The 14,734-nt window shown below is 43.5% G+C and overlaps 1 protein-coding gene across 9 annotated transcripts in view; it reads left to right on the top strand.

The window, feature by feature from the left end:
* The first annotated feature begins 853 nt into the window (after nt 1–853).
* STAU2 (staufen double-stranded RNA binding protein 2) overlaps nt 854–14,734 on the top strand; it is a 309,298-nt gene continuing 295,417 nt past the window's right edge. The window contains exons 1-2 of one of the 9 annotated variants that reach the window (XM_033407106.2): nt 854–983; nt 9,528–9,593. In XM_033407106.2, coding sequence (XP_033262997.1) covers nt 9,576–9,593 — 18 coding nt within the window. In that variant the 5' untranslated portion in view covers nt 854–983; nt 9,528–9,575. Of the gene's footprint in view, nt 984–1,513; nt 1,636–9,527; nt 9,594–12,069; nt 12,126–14,734 lie in introns of those variants that run through there. The other 8 variants (XM_033407105.2, XM_033407102.2, XM_033407101.2 and 5 more) reach the window with 8 other exon arrangements.

Below are 14,734 nucleotides of genomic sequence, written 5' to 3'. Positions count from 1 at the left end.
GGACTGATACAGATTTAGGGAGGATGCACCACGTTAAGTTTGAGGGAATTGGCAGATGTGAAAAGAGGGAAGGAGCATCGGAAAGAGTTCCAGGAGGAAAATGTAGCAGGTAGCTGATCTCTTTCCATGGGAGATTTAGCGCATGCCAGGTCCTACTTAAAGGGCTTTATACATACTATCACATTTAAATACATGTTATCACATGTTGTCTCCTGTTGAACAAAAGAATAAACTGACTCATTGGGTAAGTAACATGTCCATGGTCTCCTACTTAGTAAGTGGATAACCTGGCCTGGTTATCTAATTCGAACGCCCTTGCTTTTAACCACTGTGCTATACTGTCTTCCCAGCTGTTCAGGAGAACTATCGCTTTTACGTGATGACTGAAATCACAGGCCTGGTAGACATTTCTCAGGCGGAGAATCGATACTGGGAAGCAACCCTGGGAATAATAATGCAAATGGATAAATTTGTGAAAACACAGTAATAATTCTATTTCTACACTTACTTTATTGCCACATTATTTATGATGCCATTTACTAAATGGAGTGTTGAATTTCACTGGGCTTAACTGGGTTAAAGTTATCCAGACATCAGTAACCCACATCAAAACCAGGACGACTCAAGAAGTAATTCGAGTTTTCTGGCACTCCTGCCTCAACAATCTAGAATCTAGGGCACTGTTCTAAGATGATCCTCCTTTTTGGTTCGAAGGGTTTCTTTTTTATGATTTTTTTGGCTGAGGAGGCTGTCTGGCCACGCTGCGGATCTTGGAGTGCAGGTGATTACTGATCACTAGTGTTTTCCGGGCGAGACAGTGGCGCTAACCCCCTCCCCTTTCTCCCCCTTCCCCCTCCTCCTCCCAGGCTGGAAAGGTGCAGGATCCACTAAACCGTGCTTCGCACAGTGGCGGCCGGAGCAGACGCGGGATGGTCGCGCGCCCCCAGCAGAGCAAAGGGGGGCAGCGAGAGAGCCTGGGGAAGGTACGGGCGGGGAATCGGGGTGCGGACACCACCTGGGAAGAGCAGAGGTTCAATTGGGCGGGGGACGCATTTGCCGAGTGCAGGTGTGGAAGAGGCTGCCCCAGGCCCACCCTTTGCAGCCGAGGGGGCGGGGAGCCGGGCCGGAGACCCGGAGACTGCGGACGGGGCGCAGTCCTTGGGCGTTCCCTCGCCCTCCTTCCCAAGGCCCCGGGGGATGGTCCCTCGCCCCGCGGCCCGGCCTGCCGGCGCCAACACCGCAGCGCCTGTAGCGGCCGCCGCTGCGGCGGCCCGCCGGCCGCCAGGGGGCGGGAGCGGCGCCGCGAACAATGGCCGCGCTCGGCCGCGGACCTGCGAAAGGAAGAAGGGAGGGAGGGCCGGCGCCGGCACGCGGCGCGGGTCTGCGGGGGCCGGGGGCGCGCGCGCCGGGCAGGCTGGGGAGCGAGAGCGGCTGCGTCGGCGGGGGCGCGCGGCGCGGGCCCGGGAGGGCGCGGCGGGAGCGCAGGGGAGGCGGGCGGAGGCGGGGGGAGGAGGCGGGGGGCGGGGAGCCCGAGGGGTGGAAGCCGGCAGCGGCGGCGGCGGCGGCCGAGCGGGGTCAGTTCTCTGTAGTGTTTGCCAATGTTGGAGTCGTCTGCAAAGTGTCCCCGGCGAGAAGGTAAATACCCTTGTGGGGGGCGTCCGGAAGGCCCCGACTTCCGCCCCGCTGGTGGGGGAGACAGAGGGCGCTGGGGAGCCCTGCGGGTCCGCGGCGCGCGGCGAACCCGGAGAAGAGCGGCCCCTTCGCGGCCTCCCCTCCCCCGCGCCTTCCCTCCCTCCTCGGGCTCTCTCCGGGCGGGAGGGGGAGGGGAGGAGGATGGCGGGGGCTGGGGAGCCGGGGAGGAGACGAATGAATTGGGGGGGGGCGTGTGTGGAGGGGGTGGGACGACACAGGTGTCCACAGGGGAGGAGCCGGGAGGAAGGCGAGGATGCCGGCACAGACGGAGGGTGGAGGGGTGGAGGGCTGGGGGCGGGGGCGGCAGGGACCCGGGAGGTGGGGTCGTTGGGGCCGCGGTGGGAATGGCCGGAAGAGGGGACCGCGGGTGGAGCGACGGTGCAGGAGAGGGAGGGGGAGGGTCCCTGTGGGGGGGGGGAGGGCAGGACTGGGGAGGGGAGGGGTCAGAGGAGGGGAGATGGCGGGAGGCCCATCCCTGGAGGGTCTGCGGGCCATGGGCCTGGGGGCGCAGGGGGAACGGCGGAGCGGGGGCGCGCCGGGGGCTGGTGGTGGTGGCTATTTCTGTATAATGGGCAAGTGATAAATACGTAACGCGCCGAAATGGGGAAGGTAGGTGGGGCAGAGGGGGCAAAATATATCCTATGACAGGCAAGTTCGGCCGTGGCTCTTACGAACTACCACGGTGAGGGCTCGGCTTAAAGGGGTGGTTGGCAGTTAATGACCTTGCCGAGGTGAAGGCAGTTGGGCGAAGAGACAAAGATCAGTTACAGAATCCGCTGTGCGAGGGCAGAGCCTCCAGCCCCCGCGGGGCGGGCCGGGGACTGTGGGGATTGTGTCGAGGCGGGTGTTCCGCGGAGGCAACTGAGGAGACGCTGAGCTGGGATTCTTCGGGGGGGGCGGGCAGGGATAATGGCCTTGGGTTCTGGAAGTCCCTGGAAATATGTGCAGAATTTTGCACTTGCGGAGAATTTTCTTCGGAAAGGGTCTTTCCTTGGCGTGATGTCCCGCCGCCCCTTCCCCAGAAGGTTTAGAACTACTTGGGTAGAGAAGGACCGTTCACTTAGGGAAATGTACTGAAGGATTTTAAATTGGGTGGTTCCTCCAGAAAGGATAGAGACGATCTTTTAAAGGTGTTTCACTGTTAGCTGAAAACCTTTATTTTTAATGTTTGATTTCACAATTTTGAAATTTGAACTTCTTCTGAGCATTACTTCTGATGCATCCTTGTGATTTAAGGGAGCATGATGAACATTTGAAATCAAAATTGTGATGGGCAGGCGAGTTAATAGTAACCTTGTAGGAGAAAAGATTGCAGCATTGTTCCTGGTGGCTATTTCTTCTCCGTCCTTGCTTTCTTAACATGATTCACACATACTGTCGTGAATTGAGCTGTAGTAGGAAAAAAAAATCTTTTTTAATAAAGCCATCAAAACCCAGACATTCTGCATCTCGATTGTTTTGTAAAATGGCAAGTTTTTCATTTTTCAGTTTGCCTATGTTTTACTGCAAAACAGATAACACATACCACTTGAATTGTAGATTTGCTGCCGTTTGCAGCAGGCCTGTATTAGATTTGTGAAACACTTAAACGCCAAACTATGTGATGTCTGTTTTTTTTTTTTTGTCCTGCTATGTTTTGAGCTCAAGGCACCATTGCCACGTTCCATTGCATGGCAGTGTAGTTGAAATTTATTCCTAAGTGATCATGAGTTGGTAGGGTATAGTGCAGATTTCCTCACACATCACTAAATTTTTCCTTAAAAACCTGTGCTTTGTATTTGTAAAAATGTTGCTGTATAATCCAAGTATGTACTGTTAACTTCAGATATACTGCCACGTAATTTTGTTTTTTTTAAGATTTTATTTATTTTTTGGCTGCGTTGGGTCTTTGTTGCTGCGTGTTGGCTTTCTGTAGTTGCGGCGAGCGTGGGCTACTCTTCGTTGGGGTGCATGGGCTTCTCATTGCGGTGGCTTCTCATTGCTCTAGGCACACGGGCTTCAGTAGTTGTGGCACGCGGGCTCAATAGTTGTGGCTCGTGGGCTCTAGAGCGCAGGCTCAGTAGTTGTGGCACACGGGCTTAGTTGCTCCGCGGCATGTGGGATCTTCCCAGACTAGGGATGGAACCCATGTCCCCTGGATTGTCAGGCAGATTCTTATCCACTGTGCCACCAGGGAAGTCCCTGCCATGTAATTTTTAAGTTTCAGTTTTTTATTTGGAAGTAACTTCAAGTTTACAGTAGAGTACCAAGTATAAGAATAATACAAAGAATACTCATGTAACCTTAACTCAGAGTCACCAATTTATCATTTGCTTTCTCTCTGTCACACACATAATATTTTTTTCCTAGATCATTTGAGGGTCAGTTATGTACATCATGGTCTCTACTCCTACTTACTTAAGCATGGAAAACCATATAAATTTCACATTTTAGCTTACTTGGCTTGCCTGGAATGAAATTCTAGGAAGGAGTGGCTTGGTCTGATTTTCAACAAAGAATAAGAATATCAAAAATATCAAAGGTGTTCATCACCATTATTAGTATATAAATAATATAGGAATTGAGGCTGAGTGGTTTTCCTGTGTTAGGATCAGGTTCTGGAAGATACAATTGGCCGGTGTTTTGGGGTTTTTTCCTTGTAGTTAACCTCCTCTTTACTTCTATTACTCTGTTTTCTTTTCTTTTGTATACTTTGAGCACTGGATATCTGATCATTTATGTATGCAGATCATAATAAAGAAAGGGGAAAAGTCTAGATATTGCAAAATTGGATTTTGTTAATATTAGACTGAATAGTGGGAGACAGGCTTAGTATAATCAAATCATGTATAGATATACTTGTGCTTCTTCTAGATACTCAAGAAAATATTAGATGAGTGTCTAGAATCCATAGTAATTATAATTTATATTTGTGTATGATTGATTTTGAAGAAATCCCTGAAGTTCTATATAGAATCCTTGCCATTATGTTGTTTTAGAGGTCAAGCCCTTTGTTAAGGAACATTTTTAAGGAGTCGAGCTTTTATTTATAGTTTAACATGTAATGGAAAGAAGGAGACTTTGAACCAGACAAAACTGAGTTTTAATCCTAGCAGTGTGACTGGGGAAGTAACCCAACTTGTAGAAAAATGGGGATAACACCTGCATCCCAAGGTGATGAGGATTAAATGAGCTAATATAAAAATGGCAAAATATGGCACCTGGTATATATAAAATTGGTGTCTGGTAAATGTTAGTTTCCTTTTTTTCTTAGCTGGTATTATGTGGGGTTTTTCACTGGAATGGTTCATGGAGTGAGACTTCTATATACTTAGAATATTTCATAGGCTCTTAGGAGATAGTAAAATTTATACTAAATAGTTTTGATTTTCTTACATAAAAATAATTTTGGGGGGTACCTACTTTTAAAAAAAAATTAAAATGAAAAAAAAAAAAAATTAAAATGAAAAGCTTTTTTTAAAACACTTTTTAAGGAGCCCATGAATTTTTTCGAGTAAGAAGCTTTGAGTTGGTATTTAGTTTTGTAGTAGTTTGGAGTGTAAGAATGGGGATAGTAAATGTTTTTGCTTTTCATATTGTCAGGTAAGACATTTAAGAGAGGATTGCCTGTCAGTCGTAGGATGGGTGCCAATATAAAATTTATAGATATGTTAATTTAATAATGCCATTTTATAAAGCAGGATTTAATTGTTGAGGATTTTATAGATTTAATTTTGCACAGCTTTCAATTAATCAGATGAGCAAATTGTAATTCATAATAAAAGCAGTAAGTGATATCAGCAGTACATTTCAGATACCTGTTGGACCTTTAATTCTTCATGAGTGGCAAGTCTTCTCCAGTGAGTAGTGCCTTCTCTCCATAAACTGCTCTGCCTGTTTTCATTTAGTAGCTTGGAACCTGGAACTGCATGTTCTAATGTGCCTGACTGGATATCACTGTAGGGCATTTTGGGGACGCGTGAATAGGTTTTTCTAAAAGTACACAGTTGTAATTGGAATGAATGGTAGCTGGAAACTTTTGACAGAAGAGGAAGAGGTGGATTTTATGAAACCGTGGGTAGTATAAAATGCTCTGCGTTTTATTGATATGACTTGATATTTTATCAAATTCTTTTAAATATAGGACAGTAGACCTGGCATGTCTTTAAATAAGACATGAAATGTTGAAGAGATGTGCCACTGTGGGCATTCCAAATTGCCTACGGTATAGTTATAATCTTTATATTGATATAGATCTAATACAACTTGTTTGTGGACAATAATGTGTTCAGAATTTTTATCCAGTTACCTTACAGAGTACTGTTACAGACATATTAGTTTCATGTTTTAACGTATACAGATTTTTATAACTGTGAAGGAAAGGCTTACGGAATATTTTAAATTGTATGGTCAGTTTTGAGTGAATACGTGCTTTCATTTGTGCTTTTTCATAAAACTGCTTTATGTATACCAGAAGATCAGAACTTTAAAAAATGTACCCCTGTATCTTATTGTGCCTACTTCTCAGGATCAGCCACTAGTATTACCAAAATCTAATACTGAAGAAACACGTACAGGTCTATAGACAAGGATTTGTAATTTTTAGAGGCTTACATAAAGTAAAAACAAAATGAGATTTCTCAAATTTGGTAAATTCTTACTAAACAATGTTAAATTCTGGAAAATAAGGGACATTAGATCACTGAGATGCTTTTAGTTGTTTGTTCATGTTCTGATGTCCAAATGAATTGTTTTCAATTAAAAAAAAGAAAACTGGTTAGGTTTGTAGTTTTAGTTGTAGATAGTGTATTTTAATACCATTTGATTAATGCTACACTTTTTAATGATGTCATCTTTTGAATAGAGTGTAAATGTTTAAGTTTCATAATTTACTCCTTTCAAATTCTGTTATTCATTTGCTCATGTTGAACAGGGAATTGACTTTTTTGGTCTACCTAAATATATTAATTAATACCATAGAATTATAGAATTTGAGTTGAACGGAAGTATCTTATTTATTGTTACAAATTACCCCAGAAATTAAGAACTTAAAACAAATATTTATTATCTCAGTTTCTGTGGGTTAGAAATCTGGGTGCAGCTTATCTGGGTGCCTGTGGTTCAGGGTCTCTTAGGAGGTTGCAGGTAAGCTGTCTTTGGGGCTGTAGTCTCATCTGAAAGCTTGACTGGGGGAAGATCTGCTTCTGAGTCATTCATGTGACTCTTGGCAGGATTCAGTTCCTTGGGGGGTACTGGACAGAAAGCCCTAGTTTCTGTTGGGCTGTTGGTCCAAGGTGTCCCTCAGTTCTTTGTCATGTAGGTCTGACCACAGGGCAGCTCACAATATGACAGCCAGCTTCCCACAGACCAAACAGGTGAGCGAACGAGAGCAGGTGACACCCAGGAGGGAAATGATGGTCTTTTTATAACCCAGTCTTGGAAGTGGTAGCTCATTATTTCTGCTGTATTCTATTTGTTGTTTGCCTACCAAAGGACTTACATTCACTTTTTAAAGATTAAAAAAAAAAAAAAAGGGGGGGGAAGAAAATAGAAGCAAGAGAAAGAACTCAAAGATACATGAAGCAATTTACCAAAGCTCAAAAGGTAATCTCCTGAAGGGGTTTCCCTGGTGGCGCAGTGGTTAAGAATCTGCCTGCTAATGCAGGGGACACAGGTTCGAGTCCTGGTCTGGGAAGATCCCACCTGCCATGGAGCAACTTAAGCCCGTGCACGTCACAACTACTGAGCCTGCGCACCACAACTACTGAAGCCCACGTGCCACAACTTCTGAAGCCCGTGCACGTCACAACTACTGAGCCTGCACTCTAGAGCCCACGAGCCACAACTACTGAAGCCCGTGTGCCACAACTTCTGAAGCCTGCGCACCTAGAGCCCGTGCTCCACAACAACCGAAGCCACCGCAGTGAGAGGCCCACGCACCATAACAAAGAGCAGCCCCCACTCTCAGCAACTAGAGAGAGCCCGTGTGCAGTAGCGAGGACCCAATGCAGCCAAAAATTAAATAAATGAATAAATAAATTTATATATAAAAAAGGTAATCTGAAGAGCTTGGACTAAAACTTAAATTCACTGGTGCTCAGGTCTTGTGCTATTTGTACAAATGCGATTCTCTTGGAAAATACAAAAACTGGTACAGATGGTGAGGTCACTATTGTAAGAAATAATTGAGGAGCTTCCCTGATGGTGCGGTGGTTAAGAATCCTCCTCCCAATTCAGGAGACACGGGTTTGAGCCGTGGTCCAGGAAGATCCCACATGCCGCGGAGCAACTAAGCCCATGTGCGGCAACTACTGAGCCTGCGCTCTCTACGGCCCGCGAGCCAAACTACTGAGTCCGCGTGCCAAACTACTGAAGACCGTGCTCCTAGAGCCCATGTTCCGCAACAAGAGAAGCCACCGCAATGAGAAGCCCACATGCCACAACGAGTAGCCCCAACTAGAGAAAGCCCACGTGCAGCAACGAAGACCCAATGCAGCCAAAAATAAATAAATAAAATTTTTTTAAAACAAAGAAATAATTGAAAAATTTGAAAGTCATTTTGAATTGACTCTAGTTTGTCATTTTGAAAAAATTGTAGCCAAATATATATATATACACACACACACGTATATTCATATGGTATCTGTGTGTATATATGTATTTCCAGAACCTTTGCTTCTGAAGGAAAGTTCAGTATTAAAAATTTTATAGCATAAAAATTTCTACCCAAGTGATTGGATTTAGCTCTTTTGGTATATGTCAAAATTGTGTTGTTGCTTTTTAGATTATTTTTTTGGGGGGACTGTACATAATTTTTAATGTAACTTTTCCCATTACAAAATCCCATTATTTATTGATTTATTTGGGTTTTCCTGCCCCCCTTTTTTTTTTTTTTTTTTTTTTGCGGTACGTGGGCCTCTCACTGTTGTGGCCTCTCCCATTGCGGAGCACAGGGTCCGGATGCACAGGCTCAGTGGCCATGGCTCACGGGCCCAGCCGCTCCGCGGCATGTGGTATCTTCCTGGACTGGGGCACGAACCCACGTCCCCTGCATCGGCAGGTGGACTCTCAACCAGTGCGCCACCAGGGAAGGCCCCTGCCCTTCTTTGATACCTATTTTTAAATTAAGTGTAGAAGACATTTGCTACATGAAAAGAAATACAACCATGGCGAGGAGGTTAGACCCATAAGGAAACAAATCCAAATGTAACAATGGGATGTGTCAGGATGGTAATTTTCTTTTCGAAAATTTTATGTAAAATTTTGATATGCATGCTATTTTTATAATGATGATAATAAAATCAGAAACAGGAAAAAAAATGCAACTAGGTAATCTTACTATGTGCTCTTTTCCATACTACCTAAGAGAATATGTATGTGTTACATCTTCTTTAGGCTTATCTTATAGAGGAGGGGAAGAAAGCTGTTTAAAACGTTACTGGAGCAGGGGAAGTATATATTAAATATTAATCTGAAACTTTTACATTGTTTTAACAGCTTCACTTTTGCTGAAATTGTCGTAGAACTCTAGAACCAGAAGGGACTTTGTGCAGCCTAGATCTGCACTGTCCAGTATGGTGGTCACTAGCCACAGGGTGGCTATTTAACTTTAAATAACATTAAAGAAAATTTAAAATTTACTTTCTCAGTTGTTCTAGCCACATTTCACGTGCTCAGTAGCCACATGTGTCTAGTGGCTACCGGTTTGGACAGCAAAGATATAGAACATGTTTATCATCATAGAAAGTTCTACGCTGATTTAGATCTACTCTATTTTGGTCACGGCATGTGTTTAAAGTGCTAATCATTGCGATTACCAACTAAGTTGAACTTATTTCTTCATTTTCATTTTCTAGTTTTTGGAGCCGTGAGGGATACAGCAGTTTGGTCAATATTGTTTTAACATGCTTCAAATAAATCAGGTGAGTTTGTGTTAAGGCATGTCACACTTATATGGTGCTTGGGCCATAAATCGTGGAGCATTTTAACTCAGCTTTTCTATAACCATAATCTGCCCACTGCTTTATAGAGCAGTTACATGCTATATATTCATCATAGGAAGACTGCAGGGCAGGTTGTGTAAGGATTATAGCGATAGTCCTGAAAGTTAAGTTTTAAGTGTGCAGAGCAGAAGGTTTTTCTGTTCTTTTTGATGTCACATCTCCAGGACTTGTTGATGTGTTCAGAATGCTTACAGTTGTGATCTAGCTTCAGTAGGTGGCAGTTCTGCAGACTGAAAGCATTTCTAGTGACACATCTTGCGAAGTGGTTGTATCAGTGTGTTAAAAAAAGAGTCCTTTTCTAGGGCACTGGAAAAGGCTGGAAGAAAGTGGTCTGCTAAATAAACTATAGCATACAATGCCTTAGACTCACTGTAGAAATATTTTTCTTAGGTCTTGACATTTCCCCAAGAACTTTATACATTTAATCTTATCCTTTCTGAACAAAAAGGGCATTGTATCATAACTATAATATAAGAAAGCACTTTGATTTATTTCACATTTGCAAATCAAGAGAGAAGAAAGTAATTTGATTGCAAGAGGTAGTTAATTCTTTTGTGATTTGAGGAAGTAATACATGACCCCTCCCAGCCCCCGCCCCATCCAGCTCACTTGGCCTAAGAAATCTCCAGTTCCTGTGTATCACACACCATCTCTAAGCAAATGACTTCTCAGTTTATACCTGGTCTAGACTTCTTTTCTGAGCTCCAGACTTGGGTAGCAGTTACCAACTTGATCTCTTAACTTGGATGTCTTTATGCATCTCAGACTTAACGTGTGCCCAGGAAGCAATCTAAATGCTTCAGTCACACTAGACTCTTTCAGGTCTGAGGTTGAGCCAGGTCGCTCCAGCTTGACCTCTTCTCACCCACCACGTGCTTGGTTCACTTGACTCCCAGGCCTAGGATTTGCCTCATAGCACCCTGCCCTTCTGTTTAATGACATCCTGACATTCAAAATTGTATTAAAATATGTAATATTATTTAACGTCTGCCTTCCTTGTTAGATGTTGTGCTCCGTGAAGGGAGTGACTTTGCTTGTTTACTCCTATATCCCCAGGGCCTAGAATAGTTCTTGTCGTATATGAGTTTCATGTATTTGCTGAACGAGTGGATGAATGGTGCCAGGGTTGTCACTAAAGCAAGGAGATCTCCGTCCTTGTCAGCAGTAACCACATAATTGTGTTGTCCGTTTTGGTATTATATGATGCTGCTTTACACAAATGCCATTAATGTAAAATCTCTCCCTTATGCACAGCCTTTGGTTTTCTCCTTGAACTAGACAGTTTTCTTGTGCCACAAGTATTGCTTTCATCAGTGACGTTACTAACATGGGCTGAAAGGAATCATACTGTGCTTAGTGCTTCCTGTGCCTTCATGGTTGCTGTCAAGTCCCATTAGATGCATTGATGGGGCTTTATGAGATGTGACATACAAACTGTGCTGTAGGTGTGAAGTTCCCCCCAAGTGACTGTACAGATACCTGCCATTAATTATGTGGGTACAGTTGTTCTACTATAGACAGATGGAAATGATCATTTTATGTCAGGCAACATCATTGAAAATTATAGTTTATAGATTAGTCCTAATGAGGATTTACTAACCATCTGTGCTACTGGTTGTGTTGAACCAGGCATTGCAAACAACTCCTAGGCAGTGCTCTGCGTGGCCACAGCAGCTCCCTGGGCTTTGGCTAGAAAGTGTCCACAGTGCCTGGAGATACGCATGCTTTGCTTGTAACAGATACGTGTTCCTTGGCTTGCTTCAGGACCCTCTCTTGACTAAGTTTTTAAAACTTCAAGTCTGAGGGGAAAAGCTAACCTAATTTGGAATAGTAGAACTTATAGAGAAGACTTTGTTTTCATCCAGACTTAAAAGTCACGTTGAATTCTTAAACATATGAGTGATTTTTCTGTTTTATTATGTTCACAGTGACTGCTTTCCCATTAGAGGTTTCTCAAGGTAAATGTGAAAAGGCATGAAAAGGCAATTGAAGCTGACACTCATCTTGAAGCAGTTGAGATTTTTACTGCATAATTTTCAACACTGTCTTTAGGATTAATAGATAAATTTGGGGAGGTCTTTTGTTAAAATGCCTGAATAGTACTAGCAAATTATTCCATATGTGTTCCTAGAACTAGTTAAAAACTAGGCTATTGAATACTAAGTTACTTGGTATCCTTTGTGATATTAATTCTGCCTGACATTATTATTAGGGAACATAGGAATGTTCCATGTTCGGCTGCCATAATGACACATCTGCCTTTAAATTGTGCTCCTCATTTTTACTTTTGCCTTTTAAGAGTGTGTGTTCTTATCCATGTACAATTCATGTAGAAAAATTAGGTGGTATAGATAAGGAAAAAAAAATCACACGTAATTCCACTATTCTTTTACAGAAACAATCACTGCTAACATTTTGGGGTGTATACTTCTAGATTTTTTTTCTATGCAGGTATGTTTTTATATGAACATATGTTATTTTTAAAAAGTGGGATTAGGTAATACATAATGTCTGAAGTGACTTAATCCATAATTTGGAAGTACTAAGAGTTATTTAATCAAATCCTTATTGTTGGACAGATTTTGTGTTCTAGTTAGTGCCACAGTTAGTTTTTTTTTTTTACATATAGCTGTGTTCCTTTGTCTATTATTTTCTTGCAATTAATTATTAGAAATGGAAATACTAGTCAAAGGAGTATGCAGATTTTAAAGATATTTGATGCATAAATACCAAAAATACAAAATTATATCTAACAGAAGTTTATCAGGGGCTTCCCTGGTGGCTCAGTGGTTGAGAGTCTGCCTGCCAATGCAGGGGAGACGGGTTCGTGCCCTGGTCCGGGAAGATCCCACATGCCGCGGAGCGGCTGGGCCCGTGAGCCATGGCCGCTGAGCCTGCGTGTCCGGAGCCTGTGCTCCCCAATGGGAGAGGCCACGACAATGAGAGGCCCGCGTACTGCAAAAAAAAAAAAACCAAATTTTCAATCTCCATTAATCTGTCTGACAAAAAGTGATATTTTAATTTGCATTTCTATGATTTGCTTATATTTGTTCTTTTGTGTTTTGTCTTTTGTGAATTGTGTCCACTGTCATCTTTACCTTTTATTTGTAAAAATTCTTTGGATTATATCCCCTTGAGAGTTTATAATCATTAGTTTGTAGTTTTTTCATTCATTATTCAACAAGTAACTAATGGTAGCCTGTTTCCAGGATACCACTAAGTAAGAGTTTGGTGTATTTTGACCTTTCTCCCTGATGATTAATTACAAGCCCCTAGGGAAGGGAAACTCATTTGAACATTAAGCTGTAGCAAATATAAATTGAGAAGGCCCATGTGCTGTGAAATACTATTTAAAAATTAGTGACCGAAATAGGGAAAATGTTTTGGGATTAGTTGGTGAGGCACACTTGACCGGGCAGTGTGTCCTAAGGTGTTGGGAAGTCTATGTTAGGCAGCTGTAGCCTTGGGAGAGCCCAGCAGCCAGGGATTAACAGAGATTTAAGTAGTGGTTCCTTTTAAAGAGGTTTGGTAATCGCCGTTAGGAACACAGAAGCTAAGGGGAAGCTTTTTTTTTTTATATAAATGTATTTATTTTATTTAATTTTTGGCTGTGTTGGGTCTTCATTGCTGTGTGTGGGCTTTCTCTAGTTGCTGCGAGCGGGGGCTACCCTTTGTTGCATTGCACGGGCTTCTTATTGCTGTGGCTTCTCTTGCTGCAGAGCACAGGCTCTAGGCGCGCAGGCTTCAGTAGTTGTGGCTCGCGGGCTCTAGAGCGCAGGCTCAGTAGTTGTGGCGCATGGGCTTAGCTGCTCCGCGGCATGTGGTATCTTCCCGGTCCAGGGCTCGAACCCATGTCCCCTGCATTGGCTGGCAGATTTTAATCACTGTGCCACCAGAGAAGCCCTAAGGGGACGCTTTAAGGCCTGAATCAAGTGGAGTAGGAGAACAGGGAGGACAGAACAATTTCAGTGCCAGAAGAGTGGAGAATCCTGTAGGGCAAGAGGGAGCCAGGTGTTATACAGAAAGAATAAAGTTGTATCAAGGTGTACTGTAAAGTGTAAAGCCAGGGTTTGGTCATTAAGAAACAAAAAGCCTAGAGTTTAAGGGATAATGATACTATCCTACAGGTTTGTTGTGAGGAGTAATTGAGATAACAAAGGCCAGATGCTTAGTGTTGGTTCTAGTATTCTTGCTACTGCTGTTGATAGTACTGTGACTGGTATTACTGCTATTGTTGCTCTGGAGATTGATGAGAAAGGAGGGCAGACATTTAAGTTGGTCATTAGAGTAATTGTTGGGGGGAGTGAAGCACTTTGGACATGTCTCAAGCCCAGGTCAGCTACAAGTGCTCTCCTTCTCTTTCCTGCCATATGCACTGGAAACTCTATCCTTTTCGCTTTTGAAAGCTGCTGATACTTACTCTTAGTTTTTCTTAGTAAATAGAGTAGGACCTATTTACCATCTGCCTATCTCTCTTGAAGTCATAGGATTTAGTGTACAGTTACTGGATTTAAAAAGTAGTAAACACAAGGAGGTTAAAATGTATAAGAAGGATGTTGGCTTTCTGCCATGTTGGCATAACAAGATTTATCCTCTTTGTAGCCAGCTTCCAAGATGGCCCCCAGTGATCTCTGCCTCCTGGTATTTATACCATTGTGTAATCCTCTCGCACATCTGTTTGTGTGGCCAATAGAATATGGTAGAAGTGATGGATCGTTTCCAAGGATAGGTTATAAAAGACATTGTGCCTTCTCCATCCTCCTCTCTCTCCCTCAGTGTCACCCTGCATTGCTGACTCTGAGAGTAGTTAGCTGCCATGTTGTGAATAGCCCACTGGAGAGGCCCACATGGTGAGAAATTGAGGCCTCCTGCCAACAGCTAACAAGGAACCAAGACCTTTAGCTGTGTGACTGAGCCTTCTTGAAAGCAGATCTTCCAGCCCTTGTCAAGCTTCCAGCCCTACCTAGACTGCTCTCCATCAGCATCTTGACTGCAACCCCTTGAGAGATTCTGAGTCAGAACCACCCAGCCAAGTTGCTCCTTGATTGCTGAACCTTAGA

Source organism: Orcinus orca, chromosome 17 (genome assembly GCF_937001465.1).
Source record: "Orcinus orca chromosome 17, mOrcOrc1.1, whole genome shotgun sequence".
Classification (NCBI taxonomy): Eukaryota; Metazoa; Chordata; class Mammalia; order Artiodactyla; family Delphinidae; genus Orcinus; species Orcinus orca.
The sequence above is the reverse complement of the archived record's forward strand: the minus strand, read 5'-3'. Positions and strand labels throughout refer to the sequence as shown.